Source organism: Perca flavescens, chromosome 3 (genome assembly GCF_004354835.1).
Source record: "Perca flavescens isolate YP-PL-M2 chromosome 3, PFLA_1.0, whole genome shotgun sequence".
Classification (NCBI taxonomy): domain Eukaryota; kingdom Metazoa; phylum Chordata; class Actinopteri; order Perciformes; family Percidae; genus Perca; species Perca flavescens.
Genome location: NC_041333.1, coordinates 25,402,859 through 25,425,661, shown reverse-complemented (window position 1 = coordinate 25,425,661; position 22,803 = coordinate 25,402,859). Strand labels below are relative to the sequence as shown.

Below are 22,803 nucleotides of genomic sequence, written 5' to 3'. Positions count from 1 at the left end.
TTCTCACGACTGTAATTTCCACATCCATAAAATGTGACACATTGTGGGATTAATAGCAGAAAGTAGCGTACATGCAAATGGAACTTTTTTTTGTGTGTACTGTATTTCCCACTCAGAAAGTAGTGAAGAAAGTGCACTGTATGGTAAAGAGGGAGTGATTTCGGACACAGCCTAGGACTTTTTTTATGGCAGATATTGAAATTTGTGATTGCAGAAAAAGCACACGTGTCACTAATAACATTAACAACAGCTAACTTCCATAAAGATTTCAAGTCATTTGCGTGAGCCAACACGCACAACATCAGAGCCCTGGAACAGCAGCCTTTTATTATTGTTATTAATTACACCTGTGCTTTTCCTTTTAACACACAGGTGCATTTAATTACACCTGTCCGCTAACTGTGGACACTGCAACTCCTTCTTAGAACCACGAGGAGGCAGATAAACTAAACACACGTGACAGTAATTGAATGAATACATACATGTGCAAGTACTGCCTATTCATGTGACATTGCATGAGAACAGGAAGTCACAAATGTCAGAATACAAAATAGATCCATATTCACGATTTTTACGTCATGGCTTTATGTTAGGCCTAAATATATGTACCTTTCTATATACAACATATGTCCAATTCAGAAATATTTGTTGTGCAATACACTCCCATTCTACTCATTGCATATGTGTGCAATATTGCTTATAGCTAGTGTTTATAGCTAGGACTGGTATCTGTGTTTTGCTTGTTTGAATAAACTGCAGGGTAGAAACACACAACAACAAAACAAGCAGATAAAATGAAATAAAATATCTGATGCTGTTTGGTCAAGATGAGACAGATGAAGGTTAAAATTTAATGGTAATATGACTGAAATATCTAACTGTATGTATGTGTGTGTGTATATATATATTGCATGTTATATATATTGCAAACATTAAAGCTATAGTGCGTAGTTTCTGTCGCCCCCATGAGTAATGACAACAACACTGTCGGCGCGTCCACATGATACAAGCCTTCCGTGATCATGCACGCGCCCCCAACCCTCCTCCACGCTGTTGATAGTAGCCAAGGAGGACAGGAGGATTAAAAAAACATGATGGACTTTTCAGAAGAGGTCATTATCTTCACTCGAGTGTCTGCGCAGAAAAGTCACCGGACGACATAATCTTCTGAACATAGCCATAATGAGAAATACAGAGACAGTTTTGTGGAGAGCTTTGTAGCAACTCATTTGGTGATGGCTTGAACGTAACGGAAGTTTATTAATATCAAAAAGTTACGCACTAAAGCTTTAAGATATTCATTTGTGGACTGGATAAACATACACAAATGAACAACTACTACTTAGTTTGAATTGAAAAGGCATAATAGGCTCCTTCAAGACTGCCTTTAGCCCTCCCTGTTCATTTTCCAAATTCTATACTCTTGACAAATTGTGACCTCTGTATTGGAAGTGATTTTACGCTTGAACTGACCAAATAGTATTATGGTATTGATGTTATCTCCACTGTTATCTCTCTCTGTCTAATCCATAAATCATCCATGTGGCTCCCTCCATGCCTATCTAACGTTTTTCCCCTTTGCTGACTGGCCTGATTGGAGAAAGCAGCGTCCCACGTAAACCTCTAAAGAACCTCGTAAACTGGCCTCCCTGATCCTTTGGTCATGTTTGCCATCCATAAAGCTTGCCAGCAACTGATAAATGCCGCAGTGCTTAAACAGGGGCTGTTTATCAGATCAGCAGTCACTCTGTCTGCCAGTCTGTCAGTTACACATATGACATATAGCATATGACATCCCTCTTATTGGAGGTTGCTTTGGCAAGACTGACTGAAGGATTGCTTTTAGTGTCTTTTTACATGTTACAAATATACGGAATTGTCAATTATTTAGTCTCAGAAACTTTTGTGAAATGAGCATATATTCTATTAGCAGATAACAAATGTGGATAATACATTACAAAGACTTTACATCAATATTCAAAACTGTATTATAAAACCAACTTTTATAAACCTAATTTAATATGGTAGGTTAAAAGGAGCACATATAGTTCGACACACTCTTGTGAGAAAAATGTCAATCCCCTATTCACATCACTTTCAAACAGAAACGTACAATATCTATTGAGTTTTTTTGTTTGTTGTCAAATGAAGGCTTTGATATGCTAAAAATGGCCAAGTGGCTATCTTCCTCCCTACTATCTCTTGTATCCACATAGAATTGCCAATCTCTCCTGGCTCCCCTGTCAAGTGCTGACTTTAGACTTCCCTTTCGGTGCAACCTCCTATGTGAACATTCTGTGATAAGCAGGTTAAAATCAACACGCTATAAGATAAACAGAATGAGTCAAATTTAGCCACGAGGGTTATCTGTAAGGGAGAACAATGAAAAAAAATAGTTTTCAAAATACAAGGTTATGCTGTCGGCCAAGCAACTGGATAGTTTAAACAGTTGTTTAAAGTCTTTTATTACACCCCAAGACACAAAAATAAATATCTTTCATTGGTTAACAGATAAAACTCTGGCTAAACGTATTTGTCACAACACACACTGATTTGTTTTCAGAGCAGTAAAACACTAGTTTACACTGCCCCTCCAGTAGTTCAAGATTGATTGGATTTAAAATCAACTTTTTTGAAGCTGTTCCAGCTATTTAAATCATTGATTTTATAGCTTGAAAGCTCAAATGTATTATTTTAATGTTAGTCAAGCTGCATCCTCGTCATAACCAAAGTCACAGTTACGAAGACCCCATAATAAGTACTAAGAGAGCCCTTGCTGCATACACATATATCTATAAAGTTTATAGTTTTTATTGAGCTAAGTGATTTGTATAATGTTTATAAAATAACATAATGGCGTAAGTGTGTCAGTTGTTTGAATTTAGGTGGGTAAAATACACAGTTATATTACTTTCACATCTATTAGGTGTGGGAAATTGCTCTTCAACAGCACATTGAAGATGATAACATCGAGCATACAGAAGTATATTGACTGTATTATAATATAAAGTATGTCTCTATTCCATGCCACAGTTAATTTTGGCTACACCATACTGTGTTGTTTGTCTCCAGAGGTATAGTGGAGGGGTAGCAGTGGGCCCTCAGAACCACCTTGCAGGTGTGGTTCACCCTCAGCAGCAGTACTACCCATCACAGCCCCTTTACATCCAGGACATACCCCTGCAGGAGGTGCCAAATGGACACGACATGTGCCCTACAGGTAAGAAATGGAAACAGTTTGACCTCAACTATGGTACGAGGTACTGGAAGAAGAGGCAATATGCACATTCAGTCATAGATAATACCTACTGTCTTTGTAAAGATGTGTAATCTATAAAAAATAAAAGAACACACTTTACCTTATTTTTTACATGCTTATGTAATATGTAATGATCAAATAATAGTCAATAGTTAATTGTGAATAAACAACTTAGACCAAACAAAAAAACATTGTGTTAACTGGAATGCTAAATGGGCAATCATTTACACGCTAGCATTCATGTCTGTTGTTCTGCGTCTGCTGAACGATGGATGTTGGTGACGCTGACCCTGAGGGCAATGCCTTTACCAGATACCCCCCCCTCCTCTCTTTCTTTCTCTGTCTCTCTCCCTCTTTTCCTCTGAGGACAACCAAATGCCCTTCATTTTTCTTGTTCCAATCCTCTCTTTCTTACAAAATGAGTTTTATTTTAAACTGGAACATTCCTTCCAGTGCATTTGCCTGTGTTTGACTCTGGCCTCTTCTCGTCCTCAAAAGTGATTGATGCTGGCGGACTGGGACACACGCCACGGGAGTAGGGTAGGGGTGCTGGGGGGCACAAGCTTTCTTCCGTCACCTCCCTGAGCTGGATGCAGGGGGCAAGACAGGCGGCCAAAGGGTGGCCATCTTTTTCCCAAGCCTCTGGTTTGGTCTCTAGAGAGGTGGAGGGGGCCTGTGTGTGTGTGTGTGTGTGTGTGTGTGTGTTTGTGTGTGTGAGGGAGTCAGGATTTGATGGGATTTGCTCATGTTTGTTGCCAGAGACACACTCCTTTGGAGCCCCCTCTTCATTGCTCCCAGCGCTAAACCGTTGACATAAACATTGCTTAGTGGAAAAAAATGGCCGAGCATTGACCTTTTTTTTTTCCTCATCCTTCTCCTAAATCTTACACTATGCAGACCACAGTTCTAAGAGCATTCTAGACACCTGGAGATGTTGTCAGAGTCATTTAGCTCTTGTTGATGATGTCACATATAGAGCTGTTGAGGTTTTTGTGTTACCAGTATATAGCGTTATGAGTCTCTGCTAACCCTATACGCAGCCAAATAACCTCTGACACAGTCTCCACACCCTGCAGCCGTTGCTTTGACTCATTTCTCTCAAACTGAAAACACAGCTTCCCCTTGCAATTTCTGCACATTCATACATTTTGTATATAAGTATAGCGGTACAAAATATTTCAACTTCCAACCGTTATGTAAGTGATATGGCACCTCCGATATTTATACTTTGAAATCATCTGCATCATTTTTAACCACTGAGGTTGTGCCAATTTTCAATTATGATTATATGCTCATTAACAGCTCATTAAAGTGTTTCATTTAAGATTTGCTAGAATATAATGACTTCATTAGTAGGGTAACGCCACTTATAAGGCAACCCTTTAAGTTTGATACAGGTGTGTAAAAGTAAAACTATCATCAGCAACAGTACATTTGTGAAAACAAATAAGTGTAAATACAAACTCATCTTACCATATTCCTTAATACTGCAATAACGTTTGTTTTTTGGCCAGTTGGGGGCAGTGGAAACAAGTCATGAACACATCATTGACTTATTATCACTTTTAAGTTGATGCTGCAGACAGTTGCTTATTGACACATTGAGTAGTTATTGTTCATGTGGAGCTGTGTTTCAGGCAAATAATTAAGTCCAATACTCACCTTCTTTTAGCTCTGTTTTTGGTGTCTATCAACTCCTGAGGAACATTTCTGGCTCTTTAACTGCTAAATGCTCCACTATGTTCACCAGATAGTTGCTTATCGTTTATACCTGCGGTTTGGTGCTGATTAGGTAGTGTACAGCAGGTTTTTAGAGCTTTTTCAAAAAAAAGTTATGCTATGAGAGCGGTGGGTCAGGACCTACCTAGTCTTGCATTGCCAGACCGATTTCCACACGCTGCGGAGTAAGGTCTGTCTCAACACATACATTCCAGGATAGGAGAAAAATCGCTCTTGGTTGTTTGCATTTCTTTAAACCAATCACAATTGTCTTGGTCCAGTCGCAAAGACGGTGGCTCTGCAAAATGGTCTTAGGAAGGAACATGTTTTGGTGGAACATTTGCACCCTCGCAAAAGAAAACGCCACATACAATATTAAATGAAGTTAACTGTTCACACAATACAGTAACATGAGCTATATAAATTAGCTTGAAACATGGTTAAATGTAAATTTCTGGGTTTGGTACCTTTTTTGGGTACCGAACGAAGTACGTCGGTGCCACCGAGGACCAATTCACGGTAAATCAAACAGTGCCAGATTTCGGTACCTGAGAGCGTGTATGCACAAGCTTATCTGTCCTTTCTGCATGTTGACAGAAAGCGAGGCTCCGACACACTTTCTTGTTTATTTTCTGTTTTGGATTCTATTGTATTTTAATCAGATGTCTTTTGTGTGAAGCGCTTTGTGACTCTGTCTGTGAAAGGTGCTGTATCAAATAAATTACTTACTTACTTACTTACTTACACACGCAGAGATGCGGTGCAGACTTAGCGAAACTACATCAACTCTGAGGTGACTCGGCAGTGTGTTAATGTCACAGTGAGTCACGGCAATGCCGGTTAAGCGGTTGCAAGTGTCGTTACAACAGGCTGGAGGTTGTAAGGCAAGGTAACTTTATTTCTATAGCACATTTCACCAGAAAGGCAATTCAAAGTGCTTTGCATAAAACATTAAAGAGTAGTTAAAAAGAGATAGAAAATAAAAACAGGCTAAAATACAATAAGATACAAATACAAGCATAAGTTTGTCCAGATAAGTTACAGTCCAGTGTGAGAAGTTAATAATTATTTGATTTAATAGGTTGTAGGGATGGGTTTGGGAGGCGAGAGGGCAGTGTTTTATTTTGTATGGTGAGTAAAATCTTCTAAACATAAATGTTCTAAGTAAATAGGATTAATAGGTTTGGAATTATTTTTTACAACTTACAATTTTTTGTTATTGCAGACGGGAAGTATTGGTACCGGAACCGAATTTCAGGTACCGGTAACAGTACCTAACTCTAACCAGTGTATTGCCGTGTGTATCCATATCCATAGCAATCCCCTACCAATCTCTCCCAAAACATCTCAGTTAGATAATAAATGCCATAACATATTCTATATACAATCATTCACTGAAAGAACCAAACAGGCCTGCTTTGTTGCACGATCCAAATTTTCTTCAAAACTTGCCATTTTCAGCGTGTAGCATGCTAGCTCGAAGTTTGTGCCTCCGTAACGCCGAGAGGTGATACTTTTCTCTGTAGGTTCATCACTATGAGTGACCCCTTTCACATTCTTATTTAATATATTGGTATCTATATTGCATGAAAATATTGATTATAGCTTTAAGCACCACATGTAAGTCCTTAGTTCACAACATTCCTAAATGTCCCACAAACTAAATCCGCTGTCATCGGTATATGGGTTGATATATTTTATTTAACTTTGAAAGTGGGTAAATTACAAAGGATTTTACTGCAAGTCACTTCTTTGGGAATGGATTGGGTGTTGTTAAAATGAAATGTGCTAGTGTGAGAAAGAAAAGAGTACAGAGTAGATGTGAGGCCGGGATGTTGGACGTTAAAGGACCATCGCGTGGGATCTCAACAAAATCCATGCAAAGATATCACACACATGCATACACACTCCACCAACATCCTGCAGTGAAGCACACTCCACATATTCATTCATTAAATTCACACCCTGCACTCTGGTGTGTATTGTATTACAGCATCCTCCCATTCAGTAAGCAGGCACACAAACACACGCACACATCCACTCCCAGGCGCTCATGAGTTCACTGTACATTTAAACATGCCCTTCCATTTAGTACACACAGACACAGCTGTGATCTGACACTCAGGGACCATTGGCCTGTGTTTTATTTGATGTGATTTGACAGCTGGACAGTTGGAAGAGGAGGGGAATGGGGTGGAAAGCAAAGGAGAGTGGGCGGAATGCAGTTTGGGAAGAGAAGACAGATAAAGGGAGGGATAAGTCACAGGACTGGGACTGGGGTTGGTGGGAGGAGAGGAGACGAGGGGAGGAGGATCTGGGATGTGGAGCCTTAAGGGGAGGGGGGGGCATCGCTTCTGATGAGGGGCACGTCCTCATGGGCGCAGGCCCATTTTTTATTTCTAAAAGTAAACAGGCAGCCTGCGGGGGTCTGGGGGGTTATGGGAAAAGAGGAAACAGTGATGCTAATCAGGCCGGTGCACACTTCCCCCTCCAACAATAAAACAAAACAAGAGTGGAAACACGGAAAAGCGACAGACAACTTTGGAGGAATGGGCTACATCGCCGCCATGGTCCTTGATTTGAACTGGAAAGTGGGATGACAGTTCTAAGGCAAGAGGTGTTAGTCAATAAACAGAGGAAATAAGTAATCTGTTATTACTACACTAGATGTTGAAGTATTTTTAGAATCTCAACTATTGGAGTTTCCACATGAGGCTTCTGAGAAGTGGTTGCATTGTGTATTGAAATCAGGCATTTACAGTAGAGTCACTTTGGATTTTCTACCCCATAACTCAATGTACTGCTTTGCTGAACTATAAAGAAACCATCGCAAAGGATGATTTCTGGTGAATACACTTTTTCTTTTGATGAGCCATTTATTTGAGTGATTTTCAAAATACATACTCTTGACTCAATGTCTGGGTGTTTCCGTCACTTAAAGCTAGTGGCTATGTACCCTGCTTGAAGAAACACCCCTTACTTTCCTGTTATTTTTAAAGATGCTCTGCTCCAAAGCATCAGCCGAACAAGTCTTCCTTTGCCAGAATTCTACGAGTTTTATTTCTAGGAAGTGTTAGTGTGGTAAGTTCCTCTTCATAGTGTGGTGACTAATTACAAACCTCTTCAGTTAGAGAACATGCAGTTCTGAAACACATGCAATCACTGACGGGTGATGATGCAACAGATGCTAGCTCATCAGGAAAGGTGGCGCTTTAATGCATCCTAAGGGAGACCTCCCATTGTTTTAATGTTTATATCATGGGTTTAGCAATATTCACACACTGTTAACTACAATGAGCGTACCTCTTACTGTGTCTTTACGGTAATGTGCATTCATAGTTGAATCAAATCCATCCTATTGAAGGTTAATGTCAATTCTTACCTATAATCACTCAATATAAAGAACATTTCTTCAACAATTAATAAAATACAACAAGCAGCAGCTGTATAATCACAGCCAGATCATTATTTTTTTCAGAGTGTTGCTACTTATTATAATGTACAACCTTCATTTATTCAATGAGAAATGAATTCAAACCTTGGACTGATGTATTTTTCCCTCCGCTTCAGGGACTAGTGAAGCTTTATCTGAGAGCGCGGCGGTAACAGAGAGAAGGGAGGGCAAGACGAGAAGAGGGAGGTCTGGGAGGCAGAGAGACTCGGAGGGGGGTGGGGATAATTGAATTATCTGCACAATGGAGTGATGGGGGGCACGTGGTGCCGCTAATGGAGGAAGAGATGTCCTTTTTAGTGAAGCTAATTGTTCAGAAAAGAGCTGAGCCTTTGTTCAGGGAGACCCTGCTACTTTCCCAGTGCACTTACATGCACACAATTTAGTAGAGCGCGCACACACACACACACACACACACACACACACACACACACACACACACGCACACGCACTTGCTGACACACACAAAAACACACTCTCAGAGGAGACTTTGGAATGTGAGGCAAGGAGAAGATGTACACAAGCACTGTACCCATGCATGTGCTCGCATGCGTGTGCGCACGCACACACACACACACACACACACACACACACACACACACACACACACACACACACACACACACACACAGTGATACACCACTCCTGTCCCAGCTAACCCTCTGATCTCAGCAGGAGTGCATTCAGCCTGTGGCACCTTCAGACAGCATCCACCACAGATAGAGCTGAGACTGAGCTCCTAGACAGAGGCTACAAGGACCCCACTGTTTTACTGTTTTATTGTCTGCTGTGTGTGTGTGTGTGTGTATGTGTGTGTGTGTGTGTCCATCACCCATCTAAGTGTGTGCTTGAGCGTTTGTAAATGAGCGACTGATTGATTACATGCTAAAGGCCTTCTATTCACACAACATACCAAACCTGTCAGGCCATATCCATTGTCTGAGAAGTTTTACACTTCGTCTCAGCTAAGTCATCATTTCAGATTCTATGGCTGTAAATGTGAAATAAAGTACAGTGTTGAAATCGAAATACTCTTGTGACTTGCTGCAAGGGCACCGACATCAAAGACTAATATCACTTGACAGCTGTATGGATTGCTCTAAATCGAATAACCTTTCAGTTAACTCTGTGAAAAGTAGCAGGTGCAACGGTTACATCTAGGGATTATAGACAGGCAGACAACACAGATGTGCCAGCGAGACACAGACAGCGAGCAGGAGAGAGCAGCGAGGAGAGAGAAAGCTGCTTTAGCTAGGGGTGCTATGCTGCAACACAAAATGAGTGAAGCCGGCAAACTGTCAAAACCATGGCAACAGCATTTGTCAGGTGAAGAAAAGAGACACTGAAACCACAACTTGTTTGATCTGGGACTTTTCCTCAAGTGTGCTGGTACATACACTGGCTGGTTGTTTTATGAGTGTAAGACAATTAACAATCCCTTTGTCTAAATAGGAAATGACATAGTTTGTTTCAACAATGGTAGTTTTTTTAGTTTGTATTGTGCAAAACTTTGAAACAGGCAGTTCACATTTCATCAAGATTTTGATGAAGATACACGGAATGTTTAGTATTTAACCATTCCATTTTCTTTTTTCTTTTTTTATCAAAATCATTTTCCTCTTGTCAGTGTCCTGTTCATGAAAATGTGTTTGTCTTCAAGGTCATTGTACACCAGACTGTCTCAGGGTGATAGAAATGGTCATTGCTCTGAGAGACAGATCAGTCACTGTTCTGGGATACAAGAACAGAAAAACTGTATATTGTGTATATGTTTCCTGGCAACAGGGATTTAAAGCAGCTATGCTTTGTCAGCAACCTGTCCATTTACAATTGCAATGTCCCTTTAATAGATCGGTCTTTATCATATCAGTTGTATTGTGCATTTTGAAAATGAATCTGTAAAAATACAATTTAAATGATTTTACAAAAAAAATCTCATGTAAACAAAAAGTGAAGACAGGCATAAGAAAACCCAAACTGAAATGCGCTACAGTGACGCCAGCCTAGATATTAGTCAGCAACACCATTAAACCCCTAATGGCTGCCCTTAGGCACAAAAGACCAGGCTGTCCTTTTAAGAACAGATACAAGGGAGTTCATTAACAGAAAACAAAGAGGTCCAGTCAGAGAGAGTGAGAGACTGACTGAGAGATGAAGTGAGAGGTACTCCCCCCTTCCATTCTTCTCCTCCATCACCCCCTCTACTTTGCTCCCGGTGAGGCAACTCCACTCACCGCAGAACCCACCAGCACTCTTCCCAGACGAGGCTCCTATCAGGCCAATGAAACCTGATCCAGGGCTGCTAATGGAGCCGGTGAAGTACCACCGGTTGAAAAATCCATGTGTGATCAATATCCCTGGCTCCCTAGCCTCCATACATACATGCATACAGTACATTCAGAAGTATCATATTGACGCACATCATAGGCTGTGCCATATGACTCATTCTAACAAGATTGCTAATGATATAGCCATGAAAAAGAGGACTGATTACTTAGAGGAAACCAGTTACGTTGTTTCATGATTGAACAAAATCCTGTACTATCTCTTCAGTATTTCTTCCTGGAGCTCAATTTTCTATCTACTTCTATCTATCCAATAGAAGTAGAGCACAGGGAAGACTGGGGGCGGGTCCTTTGTTCTAGACGTCCTACTACAAAAATGCTCAGGAAACTTTAGTTCCGAGTAGCGAAAAATGGACGCAACACCACGCTTCATTCGTGTCGTTACTGTGGCTAAAAAGTCCAATCTTTCTCTTGTCTTTGTTTGTTTCCAGTGGCAAAACTAATTATTTCATTTCCAGTAAGGCATGGCCATTGTCCCTGATTATTGTAAATAAGAAAGCACAAAGGTCTAAAAAAACAACAACAATGCAAACTGAGAATTAGAACAGGCAGTTTGCCCTATTCAAACTGAATTTTCATTGATTGTCTTGGTGACAGGGAACCCAGTTTGATTGATTTTAATATCTGGATGACTAACCTATTTTTAAACCATGCACTGTGTATACCTCATTCTCATTTAATAAGAGGCTACTTATAATAATATTGTACCTATTTGCAAAGATGTACTTTGGTTACTATTACCTGATGCAGCTGTGTAAAGAAAAAAAAGACGTGGTTATTTTTTATTGATCAGTACAAGGTGAACAGGAAATACTCTGAGGTGTTTATGAGGGTAAGTTACAAGTTATGAGGAAGCCTGGACCTACAGTATACGGGACACAGGCAGGCCGGACTATCCTTTTAGGTCCTTTGGTTAATGGTTATTTACACATAAACTAGCCTACAGTTAACTGTTTGTATTTAGCTATTTTAACTTCTTCTAACTTCTCCAAATACATTGCTTTCTGCTGTACCCTTGTGTATCACAATACTCTTCCTAAAATGTAGGGCTCAAATATGGCCACCATATTGTAATCCATGCTCTCCCCTATATCTTATGCCTGTAACATTCCAGTACAACTCATTTAGGGACCTACATTGCGTTATTTATAATGTAATGCTATTTTTTAAACTTGATTGTACTTTTTTTAGGCATGGAATATGTTATGATGGATTTGATGAATGAATGGCTTGCTGTCATATTTGGGAAGTAATGTGGTTAAGCATTACTACAGATCTTTCTCAAGCTTTCTCAGCAGCTCTCACATCTCCAGAGTGTTTCTCATCCCTGTAAAACGAGAGTAATTTGCGGGAACATGTAGACTCCTAAACTGCGCTGATGACGTGAAGGGGTCTTGGTACAAGTTGGTTCTCACAGAGGCACGGGGGAGGTGGTCGTAGTGTGTGTGTGTTAATGTGTTATGTTAGTGTGTGTGTGTGTGTGTGTGTGTGTGTGTGTGTGTGTGTGTGTGTGTGTGTGTGTGTGTGTTTGTGTAGTAAGTAAGGGTGTGTGTGTGTATGGGGGGGGGCATTGTAATTGAATTGTGAATCAACCGGCAAGTCATCCTCAAACACCGCCCCCTTTAGCTGTCGTCGCACTCCGGCTCTTTGCAATGCAACGCCCATAGCCAGAGATAGAGAGGAAGAAGTGAGTGAGTGTGTGACTGAGTAAGAAAGAACGAGGAAAAGAGGGAGTGTGTGTACATGTACCGGAGAGGGAGAGAGGGAAAGAGAAAGATAAGTTAGGAGTAACACCGAATCGCTTTATTGTGAGAGGAAAGGAAAATAAAAGGGCCAGTAGAATTGACCGTGGCGCCAAAGGAAGAGAAGATTTCCCCTGATATTGTGTTTTGGAGCTGTTAGAATAAAAGAGGGACGCGGCGTTATTAAGTCAAACTGATCTGATGGTCATGACGGCAGCTGTCGATATGAAACCGACGTTAACAATCATAAAGGCTGAAAAAATGGATGGTGAGTAATACAACTCTTCTGTGAGAGCTTGACAGTTAACACGAGACTAACATTACTCCTGAATGTTTCCTTGTAACGTAGCCGGCTTTTGGGGAAATTACGTTGACGTTGATAGACATAATAATCGGTAATTAGATGCGCTGAGAGGGACATAAAGTCCTGAACGTATTTCAGCGTGAAGACGCTCACTATTGGGAAACACGCAACACACACAGAAGAAATGCAATAACGCCAGAGGCTCTACGATCATGCAATAGCCTATAGGCAATAACCTGTGTGTGTGTGTGTGTGTGTGTGTGTGTGTGTGTGTGTGTGTGTGTGTGTGTGTGTGTGTGTTTTATATGTTTATTGAATGAATCAGACTCTTACTGGCGTGCCTTTTATAATTAACAATATGATGATCTGAAACAAGGGCTAGGCTACTATGGAAGCATTAAGTATACTTAGGCTAAAGATGGCATGTGGGCAAAATAAACTGCCACACAATATGGTAAGACACGTTTAATCATTAAACAAATCAATTACTGTTTTTTTTAAAATATATTTGTCCATGCAGCTGACATACTTTAAGGCACACTGCACGTTTTACACTAATTACCTTCTCAGATTTGCTTTCACTTGTATTCGTGCCTAAGTTAAGTTTGGTCATTCTTTAGGATGTGTGTTGCTCAAATTGACAATGAAGACATGCTTTGTAGTTGTGATGTATACGCTTTCTTCCTACTTTGATCTCACTGGGGATCTTTCTCCACATCCCTCTCTCTCCCATCTGAATGCTCATATTTGACCCTATATTCAGTGTCATACTTGGAAAGCCAGGGCAGTCTGCCCAGCCGGCATGGGAGACTGGCAGTAGTGCCTAATCACTGCCCTCCCCACCCCGCTGTCTACTCTACCCCACTCCCACCTTCTCTACCTCCCCCTCCTTCTCTGTGGTTGAAACTGACTTTCCAGAGGGAAGGAGAGGCAGGCTGAGGTGATGAATCTGCAGTGCTGAGGCTTGCCTCTCTGACCCAGCTGCCTGGAAGACTTGGCTTGCTCCAGGGGTAGTCCAGGGCACATGCAGGGAAGCCCACAACTGTGAGCTGTGTTTGGGTTTAAACCTTTGAGTGGTTTCACTTCTCTTTTTTTTTGCACAGAGTGATGTTAAACATGGCCTGTTTGGATAATTTGCATTGAGCAGCTTTTTACATGAACAAATCCCCTGTGCTTTTGCAGCTCAGGTGGTGTTATGTCTGCTAGTAGAGCAGTAAGCAGCATTGATACTAATGGACATTTGATACTAATTGCTAGTGTTGACCCACTAAGGGGCTGCGACTCACAACATTAACCACCTTCTCCTCACTGTCAATACCTGCAGAGTGTAGATCTGGACATGCACATCTCACAAGCTCACATAAAAAGTGCTGACAGCTGCAGTTAAGTTGCCAAAGTGTAGCACTATCTTGCAAAACCATTTCGCAATGCTTGCTCCTGCTTAGCTTACTTGGGTGAACTCGGGTCAGGCTGAGGCTGCGTGAGCAATGAGCACCTCACAGCTTCACACAAGCATCTTTTTTCCACACTATGGCATTGTGGGAACTACAGATGCTGTTTTTTTTCTTTCTTTTCTTTCTCCAAACACCTGCAACCACATACTGTACATACATATCCCACTAACAGGCTTAAGTGGCTTCAACCCACCTTACTATATTGTTTGTTTTCCTTTGCAACAGAAGTGCAGCCAGTGTTAGCTTACCCAAGGCCTGTCCTCGCTTTCTCTTTCAGCAGAGATAATTCCTTTTTAAAGCGCTCACACTGTGCCAGGGTCAGAGGTGCACCCAAACAAGGCATCTAAAGTTCCACAAAGTCTTTATTCCTCTGTTCAGTTATAGTAGTCAACTCCTGACACAGCACACTTACTTCAATGTAACCCAGACCATGGTAGCTTATTATTGAAAGCATCATGTAGCCATAACAAAACTGTCAGCTCTACAGAGACCAGTTTTAAAGATCGGAGAGAGCAAAATTTAACCCGTAAGGTGTTGCATTGTAAAAATTACAGACATGAAAGCAAATGTGCTCTTGTATTGCTGGCCTTTTTATTGCGTGTTCAAGTATACTCAAGTAGCACTGTTCTGAGGTCATCCAAGCATAGATTTAATATTTAAGAGATATGTCAATCATTTACAGTACAAGGAGTTGTCCGCTTTCTACATGAGTAGGTCGTCCCTCTTCTACTTCTCTGTCAGGCCTGAAGGTCGGGGTTCAGTGACTGACAGGAATGTTTGTGAGCATGCCCTGCTGGGTGGCATGCATGGAGGCATGGAAGGAGCTTGATTCAGAGGCTCACTTTTATCTGATCAAAACTCTGCTGTTTGTTATAACTGCCGTGCCTGATGCTTCTCTTGAGAGCCCTTATAAGGCATCTCGTCCCACGCCCGCCACATGCACTATGCACACAAGCACATACAGGCCATGCCACGCAAATGACTCTAAGAAAGGCTTCACTAATTTTCTTTTCCAAGGAGCCTCCAATGTTGGTATAATGCTGAGAGGTGTAGCTTGTGTCAGAACAGAGGGTGTTACATAAGCTTAAGGTTTTTGCTTCGCCGTGTTTGTGTCAGCACTCCTTCAGTAGCACGGTGTAATATATGCCAATGTTTGAGTGTGCGTGGCTGCCTGGCAGCTGTGCAAACACTGTTTGGGTGATCCAGGCTTCTCTTGATGTGGTATGTCAATGAATCGGGCCAAACAGAGCAAACTGGTCCGTTTTACATCTGATGTGCGCTGTGTCAAACTGAGGACGATATGGTTTGGCGGATCATAACTTGATTAGTCAGTCCAGTGTTCAGTGCATCACCCAATGTCATTAGGTAGTGTTTGACCAGGCCGTGTCTGTGCCTAGAGGGCAACTGATACCAGATTTCTCAATGGGCCTCCCTGTGCCGGTCAGACTTGTCAACAGACTGGGCGGTGTCTTTATTTCTTTCCCGCGTCGCTCAGTAATGCCACTGTATTACATCAAATGGGTTATCCCCCCATGTTTCATTCATTGCTCCTTCATTCAGCTCGTCATCTGCTGTGTTGTCCATAAAAACATAAAACCATTATACTGCGTGGGTCCTATCTCAATGCTTCCCTGGTGACTACACGCCTTCATCTTTGCTTATAAAGCTTAGTCATAAAGCAGGCATGTTAGCACCAGATATAGCAGTCTGCTAAATAGTAAGCATATGGTGAGAGCAAGAATGAGAGGGGGTTGGGTGTTTAAGAGATGGAGAAAGAGAGGCCTTCAAAGGTGTGGCCGATATGATGGTAGCAAATAGTCCTCATTATGCTTAAAATAATTTAGAGTTTTAAAATTAGATTGTTTCTCCTTTTAATCTTCAACAGCTTCTCGTTATAATCACATTCCACAAAATGCCAACAACCAAAACAAAGGAAAACATGTTCCTCGGCTGGAAGAAAGACATTTTACCAAGCTTCTTTTTTTTGTAACAGACAAACTTTTTCAATCATTCACCCACCCACTCACACAATTTCTACTCAAGTGTGGCTCCCCCTCCTTTCCCTTTCTTCCTCTGTTTCCAATGTCTTTCTGTTGGCCACATGGGTTTCTCTCACGCCACCTTGATGTGGTGTATAGTGAGTTCCTGGTGAGTGCACTTTGTCCCATCCCCAGTCATTCCTTGCTTGTAATTCCTGAGTCATGGCACTAGACGCCTGCTGCACCACACGCCACTGGATGTCCGACTGTGCGTCTGCTTGGCGCGCTCACTGGTTTCTTCTACCACAGGACTCTCCCCTCCCTACATTACCAGTCTGACTGTGAACCCTAACTGGCCTGACGCTGCCCCAAAATGGCTCCACAACCTCCCACGCATCTCAACATTGTCCTGCCTGCTTTAGAACTTTTTTGTTTTTGTTTTACGGTTCCACCTTAAGAGCTGTGTTTCATTTGATGGGATGGAAACTGGGCTAGCTTAGAAACATGCCTGCTTTGAGAATCAGTCCACTGTCCTGAAAGGCAGCAGGTTTGTTGCACTACGGATGTTCAGCTGTCCTCAACGAGGCCATGTCAGTCACTCTTTTTGTTCAGTGTATGTTCCAGATTTTCTTCCCCTGTTTTCTGTTTGGTCTGCGTTTGCTGCAGACCACATGTTTTTGGAGTCAGCGTGCTGCTTTTGTAATCAGGTGAACAAATGGGGCAAAGCCACATACTTTTTTTGTGTATTGAATCTACAGCATCAGACTTGTTTTGATTGATCGGCCTTGCAAAGCAAAGGGAGATAAAGAAGGTTGTGTTTACGTGGGTGGCTGGCTGGCTGCCTGGTGTGTAGGTGTGATTCTGTGGCGCTCATGATTAGGTTGGGCCTCATTGACGCAGTCAAATGGGGAGGCGTGTGTGTTTTGGCAACCAAGTTGCCTTTTCTGACTGTCTGCTGTAGGCCCAAATATTCAAAACATAATGAGAACCTGACTTTACTTAATATACTGTTACAGAAATGTCATTGTGTTGGTAAAAAATTATATTTTAGCTTCACATAAATGCTCATTATCATAAGTTTGCTGCCTAAGATGTGTGTTTTTTCTATGCATAGTTACAGGTTAACAGTGACAAATGTTGAGTCATTGAGCAGGAATTCTACAAGATATGGTCATTGCTTTCATCATGACCAGTCACATTGTCAAAATGAAGCTGCACGATATCCCCTGAAGTCCAGTCATTCTTTGATGGAATGAGTCACTGTCTGTGTGTGTGTGTGTGTGTGTGTGTGTGTGTGTGTGTGTGTGTGTGTGTGTGTGTGTGTGTGTGTGTGTGTGTGTGTGTGTGTGTGTGTGTGTGTGTGTGTGTGTGTGTGTGTGTGTGTGTGTGTGTGTGTGTGTGTGTGTGAGACAAGGTGATGAGTTTACACATCTGCAATGATATGCACATGTTTTAGAAATCACTTCCATCTCTTATTTCAAAACACTTACTTGTAACTTTCCAGTTTATCACATTGCGGTTTCCATCAGCCAAAGCTGAGGTGTTTCACAGCATCATGAAAAATAACACCCATATCTTAAATAAGATGTAGAGATGAAGATATGTGGCCAGATGTTTTGATGTTTATGCTCCTATTAGCCATGGAGCCTACACTAAGCTTAAAATAGAAGGATAATTCATCATCCTGAGCTGAAACCATTTTGCCACTTAGACCACAAGTCATTTTTGGTCGCATTAGAGGAAAAGAAGAAAGCTGTGAGAAGCACATTAGCGATTGTAAAACAGAGGTGGAATGTGAGGCATGCAACATGAAAACACTGTGGTCTGGGGGGAATTTATTTATCAAGTATCCATCTGTCGCCCATAGTTTGCCTTCAAACAAGCAACAAACTCTTATATATGTGTGATGTATAATTAGAGCCAGCCACTACAAGATTTACATGCGTATGTGTTGCACAAAAGAACAATCAAGTGGCGAACACTTCCATCCATGTGTGTGAATGCGTGGCTGTATGCTGTGCTGTCCCACATAATTCACACTTGTATCAGAAACTTGGTCGTGGAATGTACCAGTTTGGACTAAAAATGGATCAGGCACATGTTTTGTGGAAAAAAATGCAACACAGAGAGTAAACTGTTTGTCAGATATGTCTTGTGTTTGGTTTAGCACCTAAACATTTCCCCCAGAGCATCCCCTTTCTGTTTACAACAGGGACGGAGCCTGGGAGGGCAGCTAGCCTGGATACAACTAGGCTAGCACCACCTGCACTCTCCAGTACAGTGCTTGCCTGTCAGTTCCCTATCCTCGCCACTATGCTTTACACTGATGGATAAAACAAGACAGTCAAAACCTTTTGGACTAAGTAGTGCTTTTATTATAAATATTTAACATACAGAACACTTCAAGTTGTGTGAGATGTGTCAGATCTCTACTGTTTGTGTAGTGCTGGGTTTTAGCATTTTTCCAATATTATTTATGTCAAAGTAATAGAGAACTTGAAGATTGTGCAATGGGCTGTTGTGAGAAGTACATTACTGTTGCTCAACCGTTAATACTTGAGGCATACCTAAAAAACAAAAAGAAAACAGGCCATTTCACACTGTTACAGATCACAAAACAACAAATCTTGTAGGCAGTAGAATAAGCAACAACGAGCCAAATCCCGCTGAAAGGACCTTGTCTCTGTTTCCCTTGTTCTTCTGGAAAGGAAAGAATTCCCATCAAGCTTTTAGCAAAAATATGTTTAGCGTCTGTTGGCAATGGCACGTATCATTTCAAACTCAGAGGTAATGTCATATCAAGCGCTGAGACTTTGGCATAAACAGTAGAGTTAATGCACTTTCACATCATGAGCTAATATGATTTCAGAGATGGATGGAGTGGAAGAAAGAAAGAGAGCCATGCAGCTATCGGGTATTAGTCTCACTTATTGTCTGCTTCAGTAGCCGTTATGTCTGTGGTGGTGGTGATCCTGGACAACTCTAGTTTCTTAGCCAAAGACAGATGTCCACAGTAGTGGCCTCGTCCCGTACAGCTGATTTACACCACCACAGGCTTGTGCTTCAAGAGGGCAGCCAGTAGCCAGTGGTGGAGACCTAAGAATAAAACAAGTGTTTCAGCACTGCTGTCTGTGATGGTGGGATGGTCCTGGTTTGTGGACTGGATCTGTTTTGGTTAACACTTTCCTTTGTTGGAGCCGGCTTGGGGCAAGGTCTGGTCTGGCTTCTTCACTTTTGGCTTAAGCCAGGCCTACACATCTATTCCTGGTCCTTGGCATTGAGATGGAAATCTAAACAGCGGAACGGCTGCCTGAACAAGCGGCCCTCTCAAAACCAGACTGCCACCCCAACCTCCTCCTCCTGCTCCACTGCAGCCCTCAGCCACCACTTTATCACTCTGTGGCGCTGAATGGGCCCCGTTCATGTTGGTCGGGTTTATGACCCCGCGTTCTCAGACAGGGACCCAGATACGGATCTCCATCAAAGGCTCTCTCAGATACCACTGCCACCTCTGGTCTGCTATGGGTAGACTGGTCTGCCTTAAAGAGCCGATTTTAAGCCTTTGGCAAGTAGCCAAGACCACCTCTCTTTTTCCCTGCACGGTGTCATGACCCCGTTGATATGTATGTATGTATGTAGGGATATTTAGGAAGGGTATGACCCTCACCTGAACCCACAACTAACCTCACTTCCCACAGGAAGTGGCAACTTAGCCACAGGAAATGGACTCTTCTGCTGATTTAAATAAAGCCCACCATACAGTCAGCTACAAGGGCATATAGAAGGTGACATTAAATACCACATGCTTTGAGACTATATACAAAACCCTATACATAAATAAATTACTATTTGACCCTAAAGTCTTTGCCTGTTCATAAACCCAGCTTTGAATAGCCTTTTTAGATGTCATCTTCATTTTCCTCTTTTCCTCACGGCAACACAAACCCACTCATTGGATAAACTCTATAGAGCTATTTATAGCTCAATCACATGATAGAAAGCATATTGTCCTTTATTTGTTGGGTCTGGTTGCCTGCTCTGCTTGTATCGTTGCATCATTCTGTGTGGAGGCAGCAGTCCAGGCTTTATGAATGAACTGAGTCTCTGCCAGAGGCTGGGAGATGGCACTGATCCCACTGTGATGTCACTCCAGAGACAAGGAGAAGAGAGGGTGCATTATGAGACCTCCCATTCATTCCTCTCTCTCTCTCTCCCCACCGTGCCCACCCCTGGTTCTCTTGTCCTGTGATGGGCTCATATTACAGGCCGGTGACTTACACCCCACCCACACTCAGTCACCCCTCACCCACCCTGGATGCTCCCATGCTATCTTCCCCAGCACTGCCCTGCCCTGCCCTGTCTGTTCCAACCCCAATAGACTTTGGCCCCAGTTGCAAAATCCCAATTTCACACCCACGCTCTGGCGCACAGGCGAAGAAGGCTGCTAATTTGGTTCATGTGTGTGTATGTGTGTTCATATGTGTGTCAGTTTAACAGCCTAAGGTGCCAAATAGAACTTCCGTCTAAGGCTGGGTTAGGGATTGGTCACAGGGGCAGGGCACTGAAGGTCCACAGTCTGTCAGTGAGAATCCCTTGGGGAAAATATGGTCTCCACACTCAGCAGCCTGTCCATTACTCATATCATGGCAAGAGGGGAGTGGCTAATCAATACCTTTTACTGTACATCCAGACTAAACATCAGTCTCACTTCATCAGTGATTCTTAGAATAGATGGACTTATTATTCCTTTTATATCATTAGGAGAAATTGGTTTCATTCCATACTTTTCACTCCAGACGCTCTTTTCACTCTGAATGTTGCCTGTGATTTACACCCACTCCCACATTTCGTGAGCTAAGTGGATGGGACTCATTTTGCGGACAGACCCACACCGTCTAATGTGGAAAGTGATGACTTGTGGATGCTCTAACTCTCAGTACATACTGACCCTTCTGTATCTAATGGGACTCACAGGCATTGAAATCCTATCAGGACTACATCATACTAGAGATTTTCTAGATCCAAGCTCGCCTCTCTTGCTAATGGATGCACACTCTACATTAGCTCTGCCACAGATACCCTTCATATGGATCACTCGTACTGCTCTATTATCGTTGCACTTTTAGGTCTTTTGTTTGCCTTTCAGCCTTGCTGTGTCCTGTGCGTCATGTTTTTATGATTTCAATTCAAATAAATACAACAAAGCGATGTACATGCATATAACATACTGTTCAATTGTTCTGTTAAAAGGGCAATTTGTGTTTGTAGAAACTGCTGCACAGTCCAAACTTAGACATTTGTTGTGCTTTGAAATGCTGCAAGACAGTAAACAAAACTCCAAGCTCATTTTAAACAGGAGAAATGAGTAATTCAAAATAAAAACAAAATAAATCCCATAAATAGCAGTTCACATTTGAATTTGCTCTATGATCATGTTCACATATTTCTCTCTTTAGAGTGCCTAATGGTAGTTCTCATTCTCGTTGGTGTTGAGTGTTTTTGATGGAGGATTTAGTGCTAAAGTGGATTCAAGTCTGTGTGGGCAAGCAAAGGCTGGGGCCGGGTTGATAAAAGCAACGGAGAGGGAGGGGCGTAAGCGGTTCGAAAGTGCAGACAAACTCCACTCGATCCAGCTTAAATAAACTGCCACATTTCGCCCCTGCCTTCACATCAAAGGCAGACTGAGCCCCAGTCCCATCTCAGTTTGCAGCCGTTTGCAACATATACATTTTTGCATTACCAGCACTAATTTAAAGAAAAGTGAGCTCAGCAGAGGCCTAGACAACCCTGCTGTCAAGGGCAACTTGTACACAAAGACAGCTCACTCAGGTCTTATTTTCATCGTGAAACTGCAAGGTTTATTTTGATGTGCAAACTTATTTTAGGCAGCACGGTGGCTCAGTGGTTAGCACTTCTGCCTCACAGCAAGAAGGTTCTGGGTTTGAGTCCAGGTCGTTCCGGGCCTTTCTGTGTGGAGTTTGTATGTATGGGTTTCCTCCAGGTGCTCTGGTTTCTTCCCACCATAAAGACATGCATACTAGGACTACAGGACGTTGTTGCAAATGACAACTTGTTCTCATTCAACTTACCTGGATAAATAAAGGTTAAATAAAATAAATAAACTGTGTCTGACAATAGTTTAAACTGAGGTCTTATGTGAGGATGTAAAACAGTGTTTATTCTCAGCCCTTCTACCTTGCTTTTACTTCTGACTTGAATGAATAAGTTTCAGTTTGTTCACCAGTGTAACATAGAGCAATATAGTACAGGCCTAATTGAATTACATGAAGAAGCAAAGAGCTCTTGTCTGTCCTCTGTCTCTGGCCTGTTGCGAAGTTTCTTTCTTTTTTTTTTTGAGAGAAAAAATAGAGGACAAAAAGAGCCAAAGAAGGAAAAAAGAAACTGGGAGACCTAATTTTACAAACAGCCAGACAAACATTGGTTACATGGGCGAAGGAGGGACAGCTGCTGTACATTCCAGATGAGGTTGAGACGTCAGCGAGTGGTGAAATTAAGCATGAACTGTATGTTGCCCCAGTGTACTGCTGGC

General features: G+C 42.0%; 1 protein-coding gene across 4 annotated transcripts in view; it reads left to right on the top strand.

The window, feature by feature from the left end:
- The window catches only part of ets1 (v-ets avian erythroblastosis virus E26 oncogene homolog 1), a 40,520-nt gene that overhangs the window by 3,004 nt on the left and 14,713 nt on the right, over positions 1–22,803 (top strand). For 3 of the 4 annotated variants that reach the window (XM_028573620.1, XM_028573621.1, XM_028573619.1), the window contains exon 3: positions 3,073–3,220. In XM_028573620.1, coding sequence (XP_028429421.1) covers positions 3,073–3,220 — 148 coding nt within the window. Of the gene's footprint in view, positions 1–3,072; positions 3,221–12,378; positions 12,785–22,803 lie in introns of those variants that run through there. The other variant, XM_028573622.1, reaches the window with a different exon arrangement.